This window comes from Corvus brachyrhynchos, unplaced genomic scaffold, assembly GCF_000691975.1.
Source record: "Corvus brachyrhynchos isolate BGI_N302 unplaced genomic scaffold, ASM69197v1 scaffold152, whole genome shotgun sequence".
Classification (NCBI taxonomy): Eukaryota; Metazoa; Chordata; class Aves; order Passeriformes; family Corvidae; genus Corvus; species Corvus brachyrhynchos.
In genome coordinates this window covers 823,263-844,168 of record NW_008237447.1, presented here as the reverse complement: position 1 = coordinate 844,168, position 20,906 = coordinate 823,263, and the positions used below count along the sequence as shown (strand labels likewise).

Sequence of the window (20,906 nt, the reverse complement as noted above, 5' to 3'; positions counted from 1 at the left end):
AGCAGGAACAACAGTAATACCTCTATAGGCTACTTTTTATTAAATACAAAAGTTCAGAAGCTATTTCTAAATAATTGACAACAATGATTAGTAGACAAGCCAAACCAGGCATCTAATAGAGGCCTAACTCAGAACTTCTTTGATAAACCCTTTGCTGCATGTAATTGATACTTAGACACCGGATTTCTTTTCCTCCTAATAGTAATTACATGGGTGTCATTAATAATGGCTGCTGCAAGGTCCTTAGGTTTTTTCCTGCAGGCAGAAATTGTATCAGGTCAGAGAGCCTGGTAATTATTCACTCTCATTTTCAACAGTTCTGAGACTATTTTTTTCTCTTTTTAGAATCCGAAGTTTTTACATTTTTTCCCTCGGGAAACTGAGTTAATAACAACGGAACAGAAAAACTGAGAAGCTTGTTTAACACCACTTACTATGCTAAAATAAGCTAGGAGATTTCATTTTAATGATTATATCCCAAAGCACATTTGTAGTGATAATTTTTTAAAGACATTCAGCAGACATGGTTCATTTCCCAGGAGCTACAAAGGGCCGAGAATGCCTGAGGCGGAGCCCTGGTGCCTCCCCGTGACATGCTGCTCTGTTCCTGCAGCTATGAACAAACGCTAAGGGCTGCCCAAAACTACTGTCCAAAAGCTCTTGTACATCCCACATACTCAGCACTTTTTGGATGAGAATGTGTTGAAAATATAATGAAAATGTATTATTGCACGAGTCCTACGTTTCTTGATTCCAGTCATATCAGAAATATTTTGTAGGCAGCAGATTGCTACTTACGCCTCAAATGATTTGAATAATTTGAAAAATATTACAGAAGAAAACTGTCCATTAAAAAAAAAAAAAAATTAGCATGAAGTAAAAAATTGCCCAGTTGATCATTTAAAGCAAACAGCTTTTTATACTGAATATACTCACTGACTGGCCAGGTACCTGAAGTCCTCACATGCTTATCCCTAATGTTGTCAATCTGTTCCTGTTGCCCAATCCTGTCACTGATGTTGACTTTAAAATTTAGCAAGGTTGTCAAGAATGCTACAGTAGGGATAGCAACAATAAAGGAACATGCCCAGAAAAAAAACCATTGTGCATGCCAAGAACCCAGCCACACCAGCACCAAACAAACCAATTCTGCCCATGGATTAAAGTCACACAGCCCCCAGGCTCCCTTCAGTCTCATGCCACTGGGAGCTGCTGCATATATTATTCTTCATGACATAAAAATGTAACATAAGAGCAAAATCTGAACCAGAAAAGTAACAGCTGTTGCTTAAAGGAAATGGGGGAGCTGTAACAGTTGCGTCTGAAAAAATGTGTTCCTTCTAACATAGTTAAACATTGTGCAAAGTTGTGATTAAAGAGGTGGAGAGACTGGAGAGGTTTGGCTGTTTAAGTGGTTGGGAGGTTGAGGGCCAATGAACTTCACACATGCCATGCAGACCTCACAGAAAGGCAGAGGGCTTTACAAGAGAAATGACTGATTTTACTCCATGTTTCCAAAATGTCACCCAGAAATTCAGGGCACCGAATCTCGTCTGCGTAAGGTGGCTTCTTATGAGAAATGTCCTTATTTTATCTAATGAGAACACGCATGGCTCCTGTTCACTGAGGCTGATTCCAGCCCATACTCAAGCAGGGTCAGGTTAATTAATGTGAGAAGGTCTTAATGCAGTATCTCCTTAGCTGGAGAAGACACAGAGGAACATCTGGTGTCCTCTAAACTGGGATGAGTCTCACATGTTTATAATTTTCCATATTAATTCTTGCAGAAATAATTCTGTCATTCAAAACATTATGCACTGAGAGTCTTAAAACTTCTCATTATTCCTATCACATAATTTACCTTAAGGTCTGTCACTCAAATTCAGGGTGGCTCATTTTAATTCATATTAATGATTACTCAAAGAAATAGCAGTCTTTGTTTTAATATTAGATTTTAAGAAAGAGCATCATTTCTTGTATAAGTTAAGACAGCTGTAGACTGATAGAAAAATTAACAAGGTCATACTGATTTCTAATTCTTTAAATCTGGTACTTGCCTCTATCTCTCTGCCTCATCAGCTCTTCATCTCTTTTTCAAATCTCACTGGAAAACTAATTTCCCCCCTTCTCTCTACTGCTCAGTTATTTTCTCACTTCTATGTATTAATTCAACTCTAAATAATGCTGGGATGAAGGAAAAGTAATACCTGACATCCCACATATCCTGTCCACTCACTCTCCTATGGAGGTAGGTTAATTTTTTTAAGTGAAAACTGCCTGTGAGCTGCAAATCGAGTCTCCCAACAAAATGAAGTATTTTGTCAAAGGGATTTGGCTTTAAAATTCATCAAAAGACAAGAAAGCAAAGAAATACCAGCCCTCTCTTCCAAATGCTGATTCAAAAGATATTCTCTAGTTTCTCTATTTAGAGATTTCATTGCAATGCCTTGGGTTACTGCTTGGGTACATTCCATTAAAATCTCTTCTCTACAGACAGGCTTCCTTAGCTAATTATATGTTATCTTGTGTATAACAGGAAATGTAATCCAGCTGGTGTGCTTGGGCCATGTGGGAGAACAAACTTAATACAGTTGCTGATACGTGCACAGCTTGGTATGCCTAATACAGGTCTCAGGGAGCATTAATTTTTGATGATTAACTTTATGGGTTTGGATGGCAAGGGGAGGAATAAGCATTTTCCAGTTCAGCTGCACAACCTGGAGTGCAGCTGGTGAGGTTTATATCCACTGTGTGCTGTGTTCCCTCTCCCATGAGGGAATTCCTACAGAAGGACTTCATGTCATTACAAGGCTCTAACAAGGCCCCACTCCTTCACCTACCTCAAACATTAAACTCTTTTTAATGAGAGGTAAAGAGATTATGATGCCCTGGAATCTTGCAAATAGTACAAGCTTTGGTCAGTGTCTGAGTTATAGTTTAAAGTATAAAAGAAAAATTAATTGCAATTATCAATGACACTGAGATTACACTGATGTCTGGAATTTGATTTTTAAAGGGAAAGACACTACTGCCCATGAGAGAGTTTTCTTTTTAGAAACAGTGTTTGTGGATGATACCAAGGGATCATAAAATATAATGGACAGACAAAGAGGGTGCAGAACAGGGCAGACACCCTCTATCAAGAGAGATAATTTGCAGTGTTTAGTATCTAAAGACCCCAAAGAATGTCTAAGAAGAAATGCTTTTATGAGCACACCTTAGATCTCAAAGGGCAAACATTTAACTGATCCTGTGTGTGTTCCTGTAAAGACTCACTTATTGTCCAAGGTATAGTTCTGAGAATGATTAACAATCTACCTGAAATCAGGTATTTCAACTACCAGGCCTCAACACAGACTATTACTTCAGGATCATGATATTCTCTCTCTGGTTATAATACACACCTCTTCCAGCAATGGAAAACCCTTTCTCTTTGCTGTGACAGAGCGCAGAGCATCTTGGACTGAATGTTGAGGAATTTTTGTTCTCTCAGGCCAAATCAGCTCTCTAATTATGTTCTACGTCAGATTTTGCTCACTGCATTTTTGGCTGAAAGGCTGCAGAACAAAGGGACCTCTTATCAGACAACCACATAAAAATGTACCAGTGCACTCCTAAATAAGAAACTACAAATCTGTATAATTGGCTCATGATGAAATTTTGTTGTTGCCACCAAGATTTTCATTTTTGGAAACAGTATTTCATGAAATTCTGAGTGTTTTACAGAAATTCCCTAGAGAAATGAAGATCATATGGGAAAAAGTACTTTAAAGCAGAAAAATTACTGAGCTGTTGTATTGTATTTTGAAATTAATATATGTTTCCATACTTGTAACTTACTGAGACCCTTTTATCACTCTCCTTCTCTACTTTATTTCTTTAAAATTTGGTAGTCTTTCTCAGAAGAATATTTTTCACAGGGAGGGCTTGATCTTTTGATAGTTCTCTCTGTGCAATTTGTATTTCACAAGAGTATAAATCTAAGTCTCTTGCATAATTAGCACAGTCTAGCCTCTATCCCTTCTTCGGCTTGCTCTGGAAATGCATGGAAAGTTGCATCTCTTCGTTCCATGCTCATCATTAATTTTCTTCCTTATGAAATTGTTGGAAACTGCCCCATTTTGTGGAGTGTTTACATTTTATTTATTGGTCAGCTATTTGATTTCTGAAGTTTACATATGTTCCAGGAAACTTTGGGAGCCCATGACTAGATGTAACTTCCATTTGTGAGCTGCAGAATTCCGACTGGTGATAATTAAAAGCAGGCATACTCTCCTAATGTGCTCCCCAATGATGTATTGGCAATTTTTCAAATGTCAATAAGGAACCTTGAAAGAAATAGCAGTAAATACTCGTAAAACTTTAGAATATTGCATAATTCTTCAGAGCTTCACGAAGTTAAGAAACTCACATAAACAGCTGAATTTTAGGGATTGAGTGGTTGTATTTGATGGAGGCATTCAATTTCTTATATTGTTTAACAAAACCAAACCTCCTTTGTTTATTAAATGCAAATGACAGGCAGAAAGGGATAAAGACAGGACTGCAAAAGTTGGTCCATTTTTCTACCTAGTGTTTTTACTACTGTTTTGTGCATTTTTCTTGACTCCCTTAGACATTAATACAATTTCTGACCTTTTCATATTTAACATGTTCTTCAACCTTAGCTGCAGTTTTACTCTCTGTTAGAGGGATGTCTTTGTGATAAACTCATACTAAATCCAGCAGACAATTACTTCACTCTTACCGTATTTCCTGTGGGCATGCAACAACATCCCTATTTTGGCACTTCTGCTGAGAACAGGAATGCTGATATTCCCCTCTTTCAGAGTTTCTCAGAAGGCTGAGACATTACAGTGTCACTTGCTACATCTAGCCCTGACACAAACTATGCTACTTAATATACAGAGCTCCACAGTGAAGAAGAAAAAAATGAAATCAGAATTGTTAATAATCAAATTAATTGTGCATATTAATATTTTCTGGTTTTGAGGTAGGAACCCCCCCACCCCTTTTTTTTCTCAATATAAAATTTCATTTTCATTTGGCAACTACACTTAACCAGTGTTATAATGTACTCTTCTTGATTTAAATATTATTAAAGTGGTGTAAAGTAACATTCTCTAATTTAATGCTGTAAATAAGCAGACTGATTTGCAGTACTGGATTATTCATCTCTCTGATCTAGAACCTGGTCTCCAAGAGAGCTCTTGCAAATTACACCTGTGCCAAAGCACTGGAAGATGCCAGCAGTGCCTCAGACCTCAGAGGAAAGAGTTTATAGATAGAAGATATCCCTTATATATTTTAAAAGGTGAAAAAAGAAAATGTGGTGTTTTTTTATTTTTTTGTAAAAACAGCTAAGAGTGGTTTAAACTGTATCTAGCAAAGGGCCATAAAGCCTGTGCATGTAGTCTTGCTGAACAATGGTCAAGGCTAAGTAATAAGCAGACCTTGAAGGAAAATTATTTGCCTTGTCACTCAGCACTGACTGGTATTGGCACATAATCTATTGATGGAGGATTTTTATATATCTGTATATAAGATTTGTAGTATAACATCCATATGAATGGCTGCAGATCTTTGGAACTGCTCCTACTCAACTGAATAAAATCTCACAATTTGTCGTGTTTGATTCACCTCTGTAATATCAACAAAGAAAACGAAGTTCAAGTCATAATGTGGCTTGTTATGATAATGGATCAGAGCCTGAAGGACTGCCGTTAGTGCAGGAAAATGGGGCTCCTTGCTTTGGCTTACCAAATGTCTTCCCCTTCTAGCTGTCCTAGTTAAATTGTTTGGATTTTTTTCCCAGTTCACCCTTTCTTCTGCATCATTAAAGCTGCATAATCTCAATAGAGAAGTGCAGTCAAGGAATAAAATCCTCAGATATTTACACAGACTAACATCCCTAAAACTTTCTTTCATTACTTAGTTTGTGTTTCTGTTCTTTGCGGTCTTCATACACACACATCAGTTCCACTGTGACTTCAGATGGGGACAGAGAAACAGCAAGAACTGACTTGGCAGGGAACTGTTTAAGGCATGGAGACCAACAGTTTCCTGTCTCTGTCTTCAGGATTGAAGGCATTGGGCAGCAGAAAATTTTTTTACTGGTACAAGGCCCTGTAGCAACTGTAAATGACCAAATATGTTTTGTGCTTATGGACAAGGATGCTTCAAACTATGCTTTCCCGAGACCTGCTGTGTCTATGCACCTTGTACCTTTACATGCATGTTGTAGGTCTCTTCTGTGTGAAATTGCCTGATTTTGACAGAGCGCCAGAAATCCGACAGTTTCCCTCTCGTAACCCTCTAAACAAGGCTGGTACCCTCTATCCTTTAAGCACAGATTTTTGCTTTACTCAGCAATAATAAATGACTATTTTTTTTTTTTTTGCCTCAAAATAAAGTCACGTTCCCATTCACTGTAATTCTGCTGCTTCGGTGTCCCTCTAATGTGAAGTTTTTACAGTCCATATATCAAAATATGTTCAAGCATGTGATCCATTTATCCATGTTTGTAAATGTAGTTACTATGAGACAAGTAAATTACAATCTGCTAGCTGCTCTACTCGATTCTGATGTGAAACAAGACAGTCATTAACAAGTTAGAAGCAGAACAACAAAAAATCAGCACAAAATAAAGCGTCTACTTTAGCATACACAGCATTGTATGTGGGGTCAAGTGAAAAGATTTAAAGAATACTATTAAAAATATGAAACACACTGCTCTTTAAGATCTGAGTGTGGGTGATGCTATAAGTGAGACCTACTTTCTCATAGTACTTGATCTCGTAGTCCAGAATTGCTCCATGGGGAAAGTCCGGCTCTTGCCAGGAGAGGGCAATGCTGTTTTGGGAAGCCCAGTCCTTCCTTACCATACCTATCAAGGTGGGTGCTGAAAGGGAAAAGGATAACTAAGGGTTAAACACGAAGCACACGGTTTATCCTTCCAACCTCCTGTCTGAGGATACCAACCCGAGGCAACTTGGAGTGACCTCCAGACAGAAAAGCATGACAGATGGCAATTCTCAGGGAAACCATATAACCTGGAATTAATGTCTCAAGTACACGCTAGTAACTCCTCTGCTGAAGTGCAGAGCAGCTTCTGAAAAATGGCTCTATGCAAAAATACAGAAAGAAACGCCTGTGCTGGGCCCTGCCCCAGCCAGGCCGCACTGCTGGCTCCGAGCACACCGTGCCCAGAGCAGAACCACATTTCAGAGGCAGCAAATTCTGCATTCAGGTTAATCTTCATTCATTGTTAGAACTCAGCTCTTCAGGATGTACATTCAGTTTACTCTTTGGGGTAAAATAAAGCGACACAGCTTAAAACAGACGCAACGAATCCCTTTTTGGGCAAAGGCACTTCGGCCCCTTGTGAGGAGTCTGTTGTGCACAAACAGCCAGCTCCTTCAGGAGGCCACTGGCAGGGATGGGGCTATGGGCAAACTGGGGGGCAAAGGTACCCCCAAACCTGCGTGCCACCACTGACACCACAGGTCTGCAGCAGCACAGCAAGTAGGAACTGCTTCCAGCGGCTTCTGGAAGGGGCCCAACATGCATGGATGCACCCAGGAGCCAAATTATCTCACTGTGGGGTTAACCAATTTTGAGACACAGTTTTTCTGCCTTTTTGGAAAAGAAGGTGTTCGGTTATCTATGCAATAATTTCAAATGGTGCAAAAATTGCATTCTAGAACATGATCTTTGCTTATTTTATTAATCTGGTCACGCATGTAAAAATATTCCCCAGACACTAATGTTTTAATAGTATTGATGTGCAGCTTTCCCAAACGTTACAGCAAACCCAGTCATATTGCTCAACAGTCTTGAACACAACTGAGTAAGATCAACAATCCAGCTACCATAAGTGGTTCACAGATTTCACTATTTGTCTTTCCACTAAAAAATATCGGTTTATTACACACCTTCCCCATTTCTCTCTACTCTGAGCCTTACTTAACTTCTTCCAAGTTTCCATGGAGTTGTCTCCTAAAAATAACATATTTTTCTGACTTCTGTTTTTGTCTTTTGAATGCAAGAGCCTCCCTAAGAAAATGAAAAAATGAAAAGAGAATCTGCTTCTAGTCACAAAATTTCACGCCTTTGTTTTCTTTCCTGTAAATATTTCAGGAAGTTTAAGAAATGAAAACAACAAATAAATTCTAAAATGCAAACAAACACTGAAGAAAACAAAACCGTGTGTTTGCCTTTGAAAAAAGGGAAACTCTACACAGAGATGTGCATATCTTTCTCTGTAAGAACGCACTTATCTCAGAGAGAAAATTAACTTCCAACCCCTGTCAATCTTGCCTTTGGGTTACTGTTCTGTGGGATAGTAATTTGGTCCTCTCTGATGTGAAAATAACCCCAACTCAGCACATAACACCAGAAGAAAAACCCCTACCAAAGTGTAAGAGCTTACACAGGAAACTTCTACACTTCTGCCATTTTAACCACAGGTCAGACGCAAGGGTATCAGAGAAAAAAAAAGAATTCTACGCAGAATAAAGGATTAACCCGGTTTTCAGGAAGTCCTTAAACAGCATAATAGAAATAACTGAACAGAGTAAAACACAAACTAATAAATAAAAAGCATTCACAGGATTTGAACCAAAATGTTATCCCGGGGTATGTATAACTACTCCCTCAGCTAAAATGAAATTTTTACTCTTGAAACTGAGGGTGAAGTTGAGCTCTCGTAATATTTCTCTGGGGTACAATCAGCTTCTCCAAGCAAGATTCAGTCAGGCTTGTTTAAAGGAAAACAGGAGCTAGCAAACATGGATTTGTAATTGCTACACACTGATCAAGGGCCTAGGAGGGCACTGCTCACATAAATTGTTTTACTATTTGTAATTTGGAGTCATACACTGGCATTGAGCTGTGATTTACAGGTGGGTCTGAGGGAGCTACAGCAACCTCTCAGATACATCGGGTACCCCCTGTGTGCCTGCTTAGAGGTGATAGACATCAGCTGGGCCACCTTCCCAGCACACTGCGGCTTCATTCCACTGCATTTGGGAGTTTGCTGGTCAGGCAACCCAATCCTTGCAAAATTATTACGATTGATGACAGAAAACATCAGATTAAGCTGTAGATAAAATTATATTCTTGGCTCTTTTAGGTTTATAAAATATAGACTGCTGATAAAACATGTCTTCAAACTATGGCCTAACCTTTATAAGCTTTCCATATGTACTGCAGGATGGGGATTTTGTGTTCTGACTTCCAAATTTATACAGCAATTCATGCATGTTTTCAGCCTGAGCTCAACACAGTAATTCTTCCATTTGAGGAAGTGCATGTCAAAGCACAGTCATGGTGCACTGCAAGATTCTCTCAAAACTTCAGTACATGAAATAATCCCAGTTGTCTTCCTGGGAAACAACTCAGTAGAAAATTAATGGAACAAAATTATTTTAGATCTCTCCTAAACCAGCTGTGCCTGACCTGCACTTGAAACCAACAAGCCCATACAGCAAGGCTCACATCACATCTGTAGCACTGGGCCAGCACTGAATCCTCTAAATCAAAATGCAGAGATGTGCACATAAAACTGTGAATATGAGACGTGTATTTGTGTTAGGTAAAAAAAAAAAAAAGTGTACCTTTTAATAAAAAGACCCAGAGGAGTCACCATTGACCATTTCCTGTATGTGTAGAAGGATGATCCTGTTTTTGCCAGATAGGATTCCAGTCAGAAATTTATTGTAGGAAGAAACAGACAAATAAAACCATGTAATTAAAAGCACAGGTAGCTGAGTTTCTATTTCTTTTGTTGTGAAGTGCTACTAAAGAGAACTAATTTCTGTGGAGAAATTTCAGCTCCTTATAACTGTTGCTCACTAGAGAAGAAGTCAATTAGATCTTAAAGATCCTATCCACTTATTGTTAAAGCTCTTTTTAACCAGAAGATTGTAAGATAGGTAAATCCTATTTTCCCATTCCTAAAGACTGCTCTAATGTCCCTATGATGAATCAATGGGAAGTTCTTTTAATTAGTTGTTTCAAACCCAGTAGCTGCAGGAGAGCTCTCATTTGGTTGCCCAATGAAACCATTTGAAAAAAGAAATGCTTAGAAAAGCAGCATGGGTTTTAATCACTTTAATGGCAGCATTTTCTTGCCACTGGTCCTAGGCTGAAGGGTGGTTTCTGGCTCTTGAGCTCAGCGCTGGATCTGTGTTTTGTACTGAGGATTCTTTGCACCATCTGTTTTCTTCTACACTGTTATAAATTTCTTGAATTACAATGAGTCATCTACAATGTGCTGATCTCATTTAATTTAGTCTGATAAGCTTCTTAGTCTTTACAAATTTTTATTGAATAATGGAAGTTCATTCTTTAATTCAGAGTGAGCTGATTTTATTCTGAATTCCTTTGGCTTCTCTTTTTCAGAATCCGTTTTTTCTCATGTGCTACATACAGGGGAGAAAATGCGTATTTTGAACAATGACTGGATCACAGTGTCTTTTCCCTAGAAACTTTCTCTTTTTCTGCAGCTGACTTCCATTATCTGTAACTGTCTGATTTCAGAATAGTTGATCTGTAGGGTTTCTGAAGCTATTTTCCTTTAGTGCATTTTCTAATTGTGCTGTTTGTGGTTTCACAGCTCTGAAAGTAGGCAAAGAAATGTCTCTTGTTTGCAGGACTGAACAGCTTTTATAGGATGCCCATTCATGGTGAGGAAGCCTCTGACCCAATGGCAGCTGATGACCAAAGCTCACCCGATTGCTGTCTGTACACGGAGTTATTTCACCCCTTGGTATCTCATTTCAAATCTTATTTCTTTAGTGAAGAGAAAACATGACAGCTCAATTGCCTCTCCCTGGCTGACAGTAAGGGCAGTAGCAGGTATGAACAGTCACTTTCTTGTCAAAAGAAGTTACCATCCAAAAAACCAAGAACAGCTGCACCAGTTTTGTCCTTTCTTCCCCTCGAGTTGTATCTGTTTTGCCCAAAACAAATGAAGTGCCAGCAGATACAAATTCAGAAAGGAGAGAGTGAAAGTGGGATCTGAATTGTACAGATGCTGGGGGGAAGTGTGCAACCTCACTCCTTTGGACACCATCCTCATGACAAGGCTGTGGGTCTCCATATGTAAGATACTGGGGGTCTCAATATGTAAATAAGGTAATAAATTTGGGATAACATGTTTAATTCAGTTTGTTGTTTCTATACCTCTGCCATTACCGACAATAACGTGAATCACACCATTAAATGTTATTCTTTTCTTGAGATCTCTGCCTGCTCCAAGGTACAGGAGAGACCACACTTACCAAAATACAGGGCTTTATCATGTGTTTTCTGAGTGCAGGTTTCCCTTTAGAGGAGGAATCCACCCTTCTCCCTGCCTCATCCTTCTCTCCTATCTCAGTCACTTCTCAACTACAGTTATGGGGAAATACTGACTAAACCCTACTCAAAAACCTTGCTTCTCTTTGGAAACTCACTAATCCCTCCTAGTTTCACCCCACAGAGGAGGAAACCTGCATTAACATCCTGCAGGGAGCCTGCATTCCTCCTACTGGGGAACAAGTTCTTTCAGTGAGAGAAGGACAGTTGAGGTTGGAAGAGATATTAATGCTATAATGACCAATTTACATTGACTGTGTTGGGTCAGAAAACAAAAGAAAACTGTTTTCCTGTTCATTAAAAGGGCTTCTTCAAGCTTCAATCACAGGTTAATGGCACAAATTAAACCAACAGTAAACGATGCTTAACACTATAGAAGTTATAGTTATCTAATAATTCCAAGTCCATTATACAAAAATGCTAGGAAATTAATGAAACAGAATAGAGATGTATCAAGGTCCAAATCTGAAGTGTTTTTCCAGATGGTAAAAACACTATCTGCACTTTTTCTATACCAGAAAATGCTATTGTAATTTTACAGTGCTTCACCAGCCTAGGTTCTCTAACTATATTAGAATTCCTATACTATTGGACACTGAGTATGATTTTATATTATAAATATCAATAAAAAGAGCACTGAGATCACTGGTTTTATTCACAGTGCCACATTTGGAAAAAAAAAAAAGTTATTTCAGGGCACAGTAAGGAAAGTATTGATTTTACTTCTGATTCTAGAAAGACTATTAGAAAGGTAATAAGCAGTAAAAAGATGTTCTCAGAGAAGACATTTTACTCCAGTAACAGAACTGAAGTAATGAAACAACATTTCCTGATCAATGATAGTGCCTCCAGTATTCTACCCATTTGAGCTATTTACCAAGGATTTTCCAGGGAAGTTAAGAGGCCTGAAGCCTTCATCCTGCATTACTAATGCCGTGGGTGACACACATGGTCAGTCATCTAAAGGATGTAGTTGTGCTGTCTATCATCCAGAGCAGTCTTTACTCCTGCAATACGGGTGTTAATCCTCCAGCAGAGATGCAGTTCATCCTTCCTTTCTTTTGTGTTTGTTCGTTCATCTTCCTGTTGCTATCTTTGTAGGCTAAGGGAAGAAAGACTCTCTTATGAAGAAGGGATGTGATAGGGATCCAGGAGACCTCTGTTTATATTCTCTTCTGGTTGTACTCCAGAGATTTTCTTTAATCTTTTGACTGAGCTATCTTAACGTAAAATGTGAATGTCAATAAGTTCCATTATTTGCAATACATGAGCACTTTCTTGTTAGAAGTGTAAGTGTGTGAATATAAAAGACTAAAACCTAAGCACAAGTTGATATGGGAAACAAGATCACAGAAATATGAACAGATAATAAACTTTTATTAAAAAAAAAATAGTTCATAACCCATCTCTGTGTATTAAAGATGTTCACATAGATGAAACATCTTCAGGTTTATACTGAATTCAGTAAGAATTTGTTTCCTTACCACACAAGCTTGCTTTCAATTACTACAGTGACTAGATAAGATATTTGATTCTTCCCATAATAGAGTCTCTTATCTTCCTAATCATTTCAGTAGTAATTCACAGTTACAATGTTTGGAGGGGATACTATTAGTGGCACTAACCTTGGAGTTCAAAGTTGAGCATGGTGATTCCCTGACAAAGCATTACAGCTAGCAAATTAACAAGTTTGGAATAAATAAAAGTGTTTTTTACTTCATTTTATTACACTAGCTCCCTAAAGGTTTGCACTCAAAAGACAGCAGAGCACTGTGCTTCTTTTGAAGCACTTCATTTACTGAAAATAGGCCTCCAGCAAGTTATAATTACCATCTCTCCCTCCATCTTAGTCTTTCCCCTCACAGATTTCCTCTGCTTGCTCAGAAATGGCGGATGGAAGCCAACTGAACCAAATACCCTTGTCAAAAACTGGATTCTGCTACAGAGCTGTGGGCTAAAGGTCATGATAGACACAATCCCCAAATTTCCTCCAGGGTAAATGTAGATTCAACATAGCTTTTTTTTTTTTTTTTTCTGTTCCATAATGCAATTCCTTCTTCCTTGCTGCTTAATTTCTCTTTCATCTGTTGTTGATCTTATGTAAGGAGACAGTAATTATTCATCCACACGATTTTGCAACACTACAGATTTTCTTTCATTTACAGAATGTGCTGCCATTCTCCATTTTTCGAGCTTCAGACAGAAGCACTACTAAATCTTTACTTCTTACAGGACCTACTCAGCTTCTGATTCTTCAAAGTGGATTTTAGGAGAAGATACTTAAAACAACAATATCAAATAAAGCCTTATCAGCTGTCAGTCAGACTGTGTGGCTGTTCTGCACTCTCTGCGGAAGGATATGTGCAAAACCCTCAAAGGTATAAAGCATTGTGAGATATCAGACATAATTTATAACACAATGAACAATTCAGAATATTTTAGTTAGAAGTTTGTTGTTTTTTGTGGTTTTTTTTTAATAGTATCACTTAAAAAAATCACACAAATGCTTTACCTAAATGTGTGGTTTAAGGAGTTACTTTATATGCTCTGTATGTCTGAAGCAAGTGCAATAAATTCAGTTCAAAAAAGCATAGTGGGAGGGTGTGATTCCAGGAATCAGATGCGAACAAAAAAAAAAAAAAAAGCAAAACTGAACCAGGTTGCCTGTCACATAAATGGAAATAATATCAAATCAACAGGCCTCTGGCAACCAAAGGGATTTGCATCAGAATACGCATGTTCTTGGCTCCTTTCCACTGCCTTTTATGGCTGGAGCAGCAGGAGGCAATGAGTGACTTAAAGACCTAAAGACTGGGATTCCTGAGGGAACAGTTCTCTGCAAACCAGAGCTGCCCTCTCCTTGTTTGGCAGAAGACAAAAGTGAGGTTGTGTGGGACTGGTACATCAGCTCACAACAGGTGGCAACAACTTATGTGGCTGAATGGCACAGTAGAAATGTGGCAAGTGGGGGGAAAAAAAGCCCTTCTCTTCATTGGCTTCTTCTGGCTATGCTGTTCTGGAGCAAAAACCAGGGAAGGGTGCAAGAGGCCATCCCGGGCAAGTCAATTCCCTTCCTACCACTCCTTATGCCAAGTATAAACCCTGTTGTGGTACCCACAGGAGAAGTAAAAGAACACTATGTCTTTAACATAGATTTTCTGCTTTCACAACCTCAAATGTTCTGTGTTGTGCTGTTCACTGCTCCTCCTGCCTCAGACACTGTTGTGAGCTACTGACTGTCGGCTGGTGGCATGTTTGAAAATGGTGTGTATGCTTTCCTGGGGTACCATTCCTGACATGCAGGAATTCCTCTAAAAGAGAAGGCAGAGTGGCTTATGGGGTTTCCTTTTTAAGGAAACCTGTGTTAAAAGAGAAGGAGGCAGGAGAAATTGGTTTATCAGCAGACTCAGATTGCTACTATAATGATGTTAATCAGCGTGAAGAAAGATGTGTTCCAGCCTGTGTGTTATGTAAGTTAAAAATATCATGCCAGCACTGCTAGGTGCCTTGTGATGTGGGGACAACCTGTGGTGACACATTTCTTCAGAGAACTTTGTTTTCAGCCTCCTGGTGTAACTTGGGTATTGCTATAAATTTATTGGAAATACAGCTTGAGGTTAAGGCGGCATCATTTATTGTGGCAAGGTGTCATTATGGAAACAGAGCTGTAACTAAGTCTCATTCAGCAACAACCCCTCCAGGGTCAACTGCAACCAAATTGCTCTGCAGAACTTCCTGCTGCTAAATTGATCTCAGAAGTTTGAAAATGAAATAAGCAGGTTAAAAAGAACTAGGAAATCTGCAATCTTTTCACTCCATTAATTGCTACTCATCCTACGATGTAACAAAGGCAAACATAAAATGTACACTCATTTCAGCAAATCTTTCCTGCTCTTGTTTATATCAAAATATGAAGCTAGATCAGATTGTAGAAGTAATTTTCTGTCAAACAGTACTTTACAGGTCTGAAAGAGGTTTTTCTTTTAGCAAGAATATCATGAATATTTTATGTGAACATCTTCTGTGAACCTTCTGTAAAAGCTGTGTTTGTTGGCATGTGCAGAGAATGTCAGAGCTACTGTACTTCAACATTTTGAGTGAATGTGTGTAAGTGCACGAAGACATATCTGATACTGACTTCAAATGTACATCTTCAAACAATTTCCCCAAAAATGTTGATTTTGACAAAGCATTCTATAAATCACACTGATGCTAAATAAATATGCCCTCATAAATTAATTCCCAGAGTGATATTACAAACAAAATTATGTAACTTATTATATACTTCATAAATCCTAAAAAGATTCCAAAGGTGTAGCCTAGCTCTGTTTTATTGAGGGTCAAGTATCTTTTAAATCTTTAATGTGGAAACCTATGCACAGAAAAGCAGTCCCTTTTAAACTCTGGCATACAGACAAGAAACACTTCTAGGAGGCCAGGAAGTCAATGGTTTGTACTTGACGCACAGGAATCACTGCAGAGCACTACTGCTGCCAAATGCAGGCTAGGTGTTCAATTTCTAGTCAAGTAGGGTAGAATCTGAATTGACTCAAATAAGTTAAAAACCTGGGGATTAGTTTTGGCAAGTTGTCTTAAATGCCTCTGTAGTTAGAAGATGCGATGCTGAACTTGCTTTGGGTGCTGGTCGATCAAATGTATGCCCTGGTTTTAGCCACAGCATTCAATACATGCCTCACTACCATCAGCACAGAAGCTCATTGCAAAATCAGCCATGGATCTTCTTTAAAGGTGACCTCCAGAGCAATGCAAGAGTAATTTTAGATATGTCAACATCCTAAATAAATATTTTTTTCTTTTTTTCTTTTTTAAGTTGGGTGTATCTATACAATACTTCCACATGAAGTAGCATGGTTAAGTTATCAAAAAAACATGGACAAAATATCAATGCTATGTAGGGAAGAATCATTCATGTGTTCTTTTAGTTAGCTCATTGGGGATGGTGACACACCTCTGAGTCTGAGGGCAGGCTCTCAAGGTGATGGATAGAAGCAATGACACCTGAAGGCATCAGGGCAAATCAACTCTAAAAGCAAAGAGGCGCCAGCCTTTAACTTCTGTTATGTCTAAAACCTGAGGTTCAGAAGAGGCCAGTGGCTCTGTCTGGACTACTGTGCTCATATCCTGAAAGCATGTCACACTAATATTAAATGAATTTGAAAAATTAATGGGTTTTTGGTGTGTTTCCCTCTTTCAAGAAGACTGAGTTGCTTTTATTCACACAGACAAAACTCAGCAGAGTTGAAAAACCATTGAGATCTAAAGAGTTTTCATCTTTCTGACTTGTATAAAAATTAAAACACCAAGAAAGAAGAGTAGCCTGAAAATTAGATCATATGATAGGCAGTAAAATATGTTTCAAAGCAAGGTTTGTGGAAGCCTGGGCAATTATGGAATAACCTTTCAAAAGGGAAGCCTCTTCAACTATTTGCTGCATGTTAGCTCATGCCCTGCAGCTTGTGGTTTAATACTTACTATACATATCCATGCTAATGGAGAGGCAATCTCCTGACAGAGATTCATGTGAGGAAGAAACCTGAACATCCACAGTTCCAGGCCAGTACATCACTTAGCTTAAGGAGCCTGTCTTTTCTTTCAAAAAAATTAACTATCCAATGAATGCCCTCCTAGCAAGAGATACTGAATTCTCAGAACTCTTCCCTTACGCCCCTTTGGTATTTCTATTCTTTTTCTTGACACTCTATGAGGTTTTGTGTTCTTCAACATTCTGTGTGCTGAGCTCTGCCCTTGGAGTTCTTTTTCCAGGTCTATTTTTCATCTCCTATCTCCAGCACCACAACAAATATGCTTCCTACAGAAAAAAGGAAGGCAGGAAGGTTTGAGGAGGAAAGTTGAGCACTGCTGTCCTACACAACCTCTTCTTGTCCAAGGGATGAAGTCTAGGGGACCTACTGACACATGCAGAGTTTGCACTGGTTGTTTTCTAAAAAAGACCATAAAAATTTTGTGGCCTCTAAAAAGTTAGGGAGTTGACAGGCACTGAGGCAAGAAACAGAAAACATGCCTTATTAACTAAGATGCTACTGAATGCTGCTGGGAACTGCAAGACCACATACGAAGAGGCATTATTTGATATCTTCCTGATCTTCTTCCATCAGTGTCCCCCATAGCTTATTGCCAGAGAAAAAAAATGGACTAGATGAGCCTTCTGAAATTCAGAAATACTATCTGGTTACAGAGCTTTCTGTTTAGCTCAGTGCAAAGGCAAGTTGGCTACATACAGCTTCCTTCTGGAAGGAGCTTTCATCTGTCCCTGAAGAGTCTTCTGGACTACAGAAATTTTACAGAGAGAAAACACCCATCTCTGTAGCTCTGGTAGTTGCTAGTAAGAACTAATGGCTCATATCCACACAGTACGTTAGTGATGTGCAGCTGAGTGCTTCGGGGTCTAACTTTTAAGTGCCCGATCCTCAAAACGATACTTTAGAGTTATGTTCCTTGTCCAAGATCGTCAACATTGTCAAAAACAGAGGAAACCAGAGCATGCACAAAATTAGAACTTGAGAATTTAGACAACTTTCAGTTTGATAGCTCATGTTAAGCACCAGGGTTAGACATTGGTATTGCACTACTGCTTACAAGCAATATTGCTACATTGGAATAGCTCAGAAAATAATGATCTCAGGAGCAAAATTTTGCTCAGCCTCTTTTATTTTTATCATGAAGAAAATCTTCCTTCTTTGAATCCTCCTTAGATGTTTTAAGTAATTCTCCTTGCCCAATAGCACACTTTGTTTTGTGATTCGATTTTGAGTCTGTAGTTTGGAAAGTCTGAGAAATCAGTGTGTCCACACAGGGTATTTAAACTTCTTTGGCTCACAAACAAAACCAAACAGTAAGGCCTGCTAATTCAGACCCATGTCTCAGAACTCGGCAGTGATCTCTGTTTCTGTGACCTTCATCTAAAAATTTCTATAGCAGACAATCATCTCAAATCCCTCTGTACTCAAACATATGGTGAAACCTGGCGAAAAAGACCCCAAAACACCAAAAACCAGCAGCTATTAAAGAAATCTTGGATACAGGAAAAAAAATGGTCCACACATGCAGCAATTCCTTGAATGCCATCTAGAGGACACTAACCTCCCACGGCTATGAAAGGGTCCTGACACACTCAAATGTGTCAATTCCAGATGTTCTAGCTCTTTATATGTACTGTTCAGAAAATAAAGGTCAGTAAAATGTGGTCAAAAAGAAAGTTTAAAAATACCAACAAAATAAGTAATACAGGATAACTTTGTAATAGCTTTCTAAAAAATACTATTTTGCTTGCACAGATTAATTCTGTGCCAATAAATTTGTGGAAAATAATTACTGGAAACAAAAGGACCATTTGCATGTTGCAACTTTTCTTCCTAAAATATACTGGTTATTATTTTGACAATCCTGCATCAATATAATGAATTTGCTGTGCCATCATGCTAACTCTGCAATAAATCAGAATTTTCTGTATTTCATTAACAATCATGATCACAAAGTATTTGTAGTGTTGACTTAACTACTCATGACATGGTTGGTCAGGTATATTGTGACTGGGTTTGCAACGGCTTATGTTATACAAGGTGATCTTCCCCTGGAATGTCCTTCCAAAAAATTCCACGTTAACTGAATGCATAAAGTCTTGAGGAAGAAAGGCCATCTTGATAATTAATTCATTGGCTCTGGCTGACAAGAACTCTTTAAACTCTTTGAACTCTTTGAGTTTGTCAGTGTTTATTATCAGTCTCCATTTGCTGGTCAGGTCCCATTAAATTTTCACCATCTACTCTCAGTTACTTTAGGGATCTAATTCCATGGGAACACCTAAAGTTAGGACGATCAGGACCCTGCAAAAATAGTGTGGACAGATTTCATGTCCAGATGGAGATGCACAGAATGCAGCTGAGATGTCTGAAGTTACTGAACACCCCACCCCTTTTTGGTGCCCCACAAGTAACTCAGGCTCAGAGAGGTACCCTCAGGAGCTGTATGGGATTTTGTTTTTTAATGCTGCTTGCCTGGAGACAGACTAGTCAGACTTTCCTGTCCTCCAAAAATCCCCTGCACCATTACCTTTTCAAACAGTGAAACAAGACCTTAGAGAACACAATAAAAGCCCACTTAACAGAAGAAATGTAGAAATTCTATTTCTTCTGAAGTTTGTAAGATGGCACATCTTAAAAAATGTTATGACCTCAGCCTGTCTAGTCCATGCTCTGCATCTCTTCTCAGTGCCTACTCTGGAAAGACACTGAGTTCTCTTTCCTCAACCAGTGAAATGTCTCATCTTTAATCTACGCTCACAAAATCACCCTAATGGTTTTGTTTTTAAAATAACAATCACTCTAACCCTACTCCATTCTATAAACTTTGATATCACCATGTAAAATATTTAAAATGAGGCATTAAACACTTCCTAATGCAATCTTTTGCATCTGAACCTCCCATCAGGTATTCAGGTACAGTCCTGCTATATTTCCAAGTTCAGTGTTATTTGCTTTCTTTTAAAATAGGTAGAAACGTGAGCATGGAGCCTCAGGTTCCAAGATAACAATAGTCACTATTACCTGACATTTTAAGTCAGCACACAATCCTGAATACGAAAGTAAGACAGGATAGCTGATAGGAAGACATTTATTAGCACTCTCGAGTAATTTGAATTAGCAAGGAAGACAACAGCTGACATATTTCGATGCTTATACGCATTGAGGAAATAATGAAGAAAAGTTCATCTCTTTAAGAATGATTTCTAGCAGGTTTATGATTCAGAATAATAATTTGTAAGACACAATTGTTATTATAAATACATAATTGAAATATTCAGCTCTCATAATTCTGTTTCCAGGGTCATATGTAGACTGTTCTCAGTGTCTGAAAAATATGTCCATATTCTACATATGCTTTTTGTTTACAGTGGAACAAGGTTACCAGGAGCCTCCTGCTGTACATTTTGCTTATCCTGTGTTGTTTGAGATGCTCATGAATGATCTGGTGAGATGACAAAGTCTGCTAAACTTAATCAGGGTAGTAAAAAGGGAGGACTAACTGTGGAGAACTGTGGAGGGGCTTCATGAGATCAGCTGACTGGATAATTAAACGGCAGATGAAATTCAGAGGAGACTAATGCACACAGCAAAAGAACCCCTAATTTCATAAGCAAAATGAGCTCTGAGCTGACCATTTCCACCCAGGAATAAGATTTTTGAGTTCTAATAAATAGCTAATAAATAGATCTATGAAAATGCCAGCTCTGTGACCCAATGTAATAAAATAAAAAAGGTTAAATGAAATGTTAGGGATTACAAAGGAAAAGAAAACCCACCAGACCTTCATGCTGCCACAGCATATGTGCACATTTGAAACAGATTTTGAACTCTGTGTAATTTTGGTTCTGTCACCTCAAAAATGGCATATTAGAACAGGGAATAGCTACAGTAATTATTAAATTAAAGATGTGGAATGGCTTACATATAGGTAACTCAAGAAAAGATGTGGGCTTTCCAGTCTGAAAAGGAGGATGCAATGAA

The 20,906-nt window shown here is 38.5% G+C and overlaps 1 protein-coding gene across 2 annotated transcripts in view; it reads right to left on the bottom strand.

Annotated features, from left to right (window-relative positions):
- EPHA6 (EPH receptor A6) overlaps positions 1–20,906 on the bottom strand; it is a 362,575-nt gene that overhangs the window by 124,763 nt on the left and 216,906 nt on the right. For both annotated transcript variants that reach the window (XM_017731430.1, XM_017731431.1), the window contains exon 5: positions 6,777–6,901. In XM_017731430.1, the coding sequence (XP_017586919.1) occupies positions 6,777–6,901 (125 nt within the window). The remainder of the gene's footprint in view (positions 1–6,776; positions 6,902–20,906) is intronic.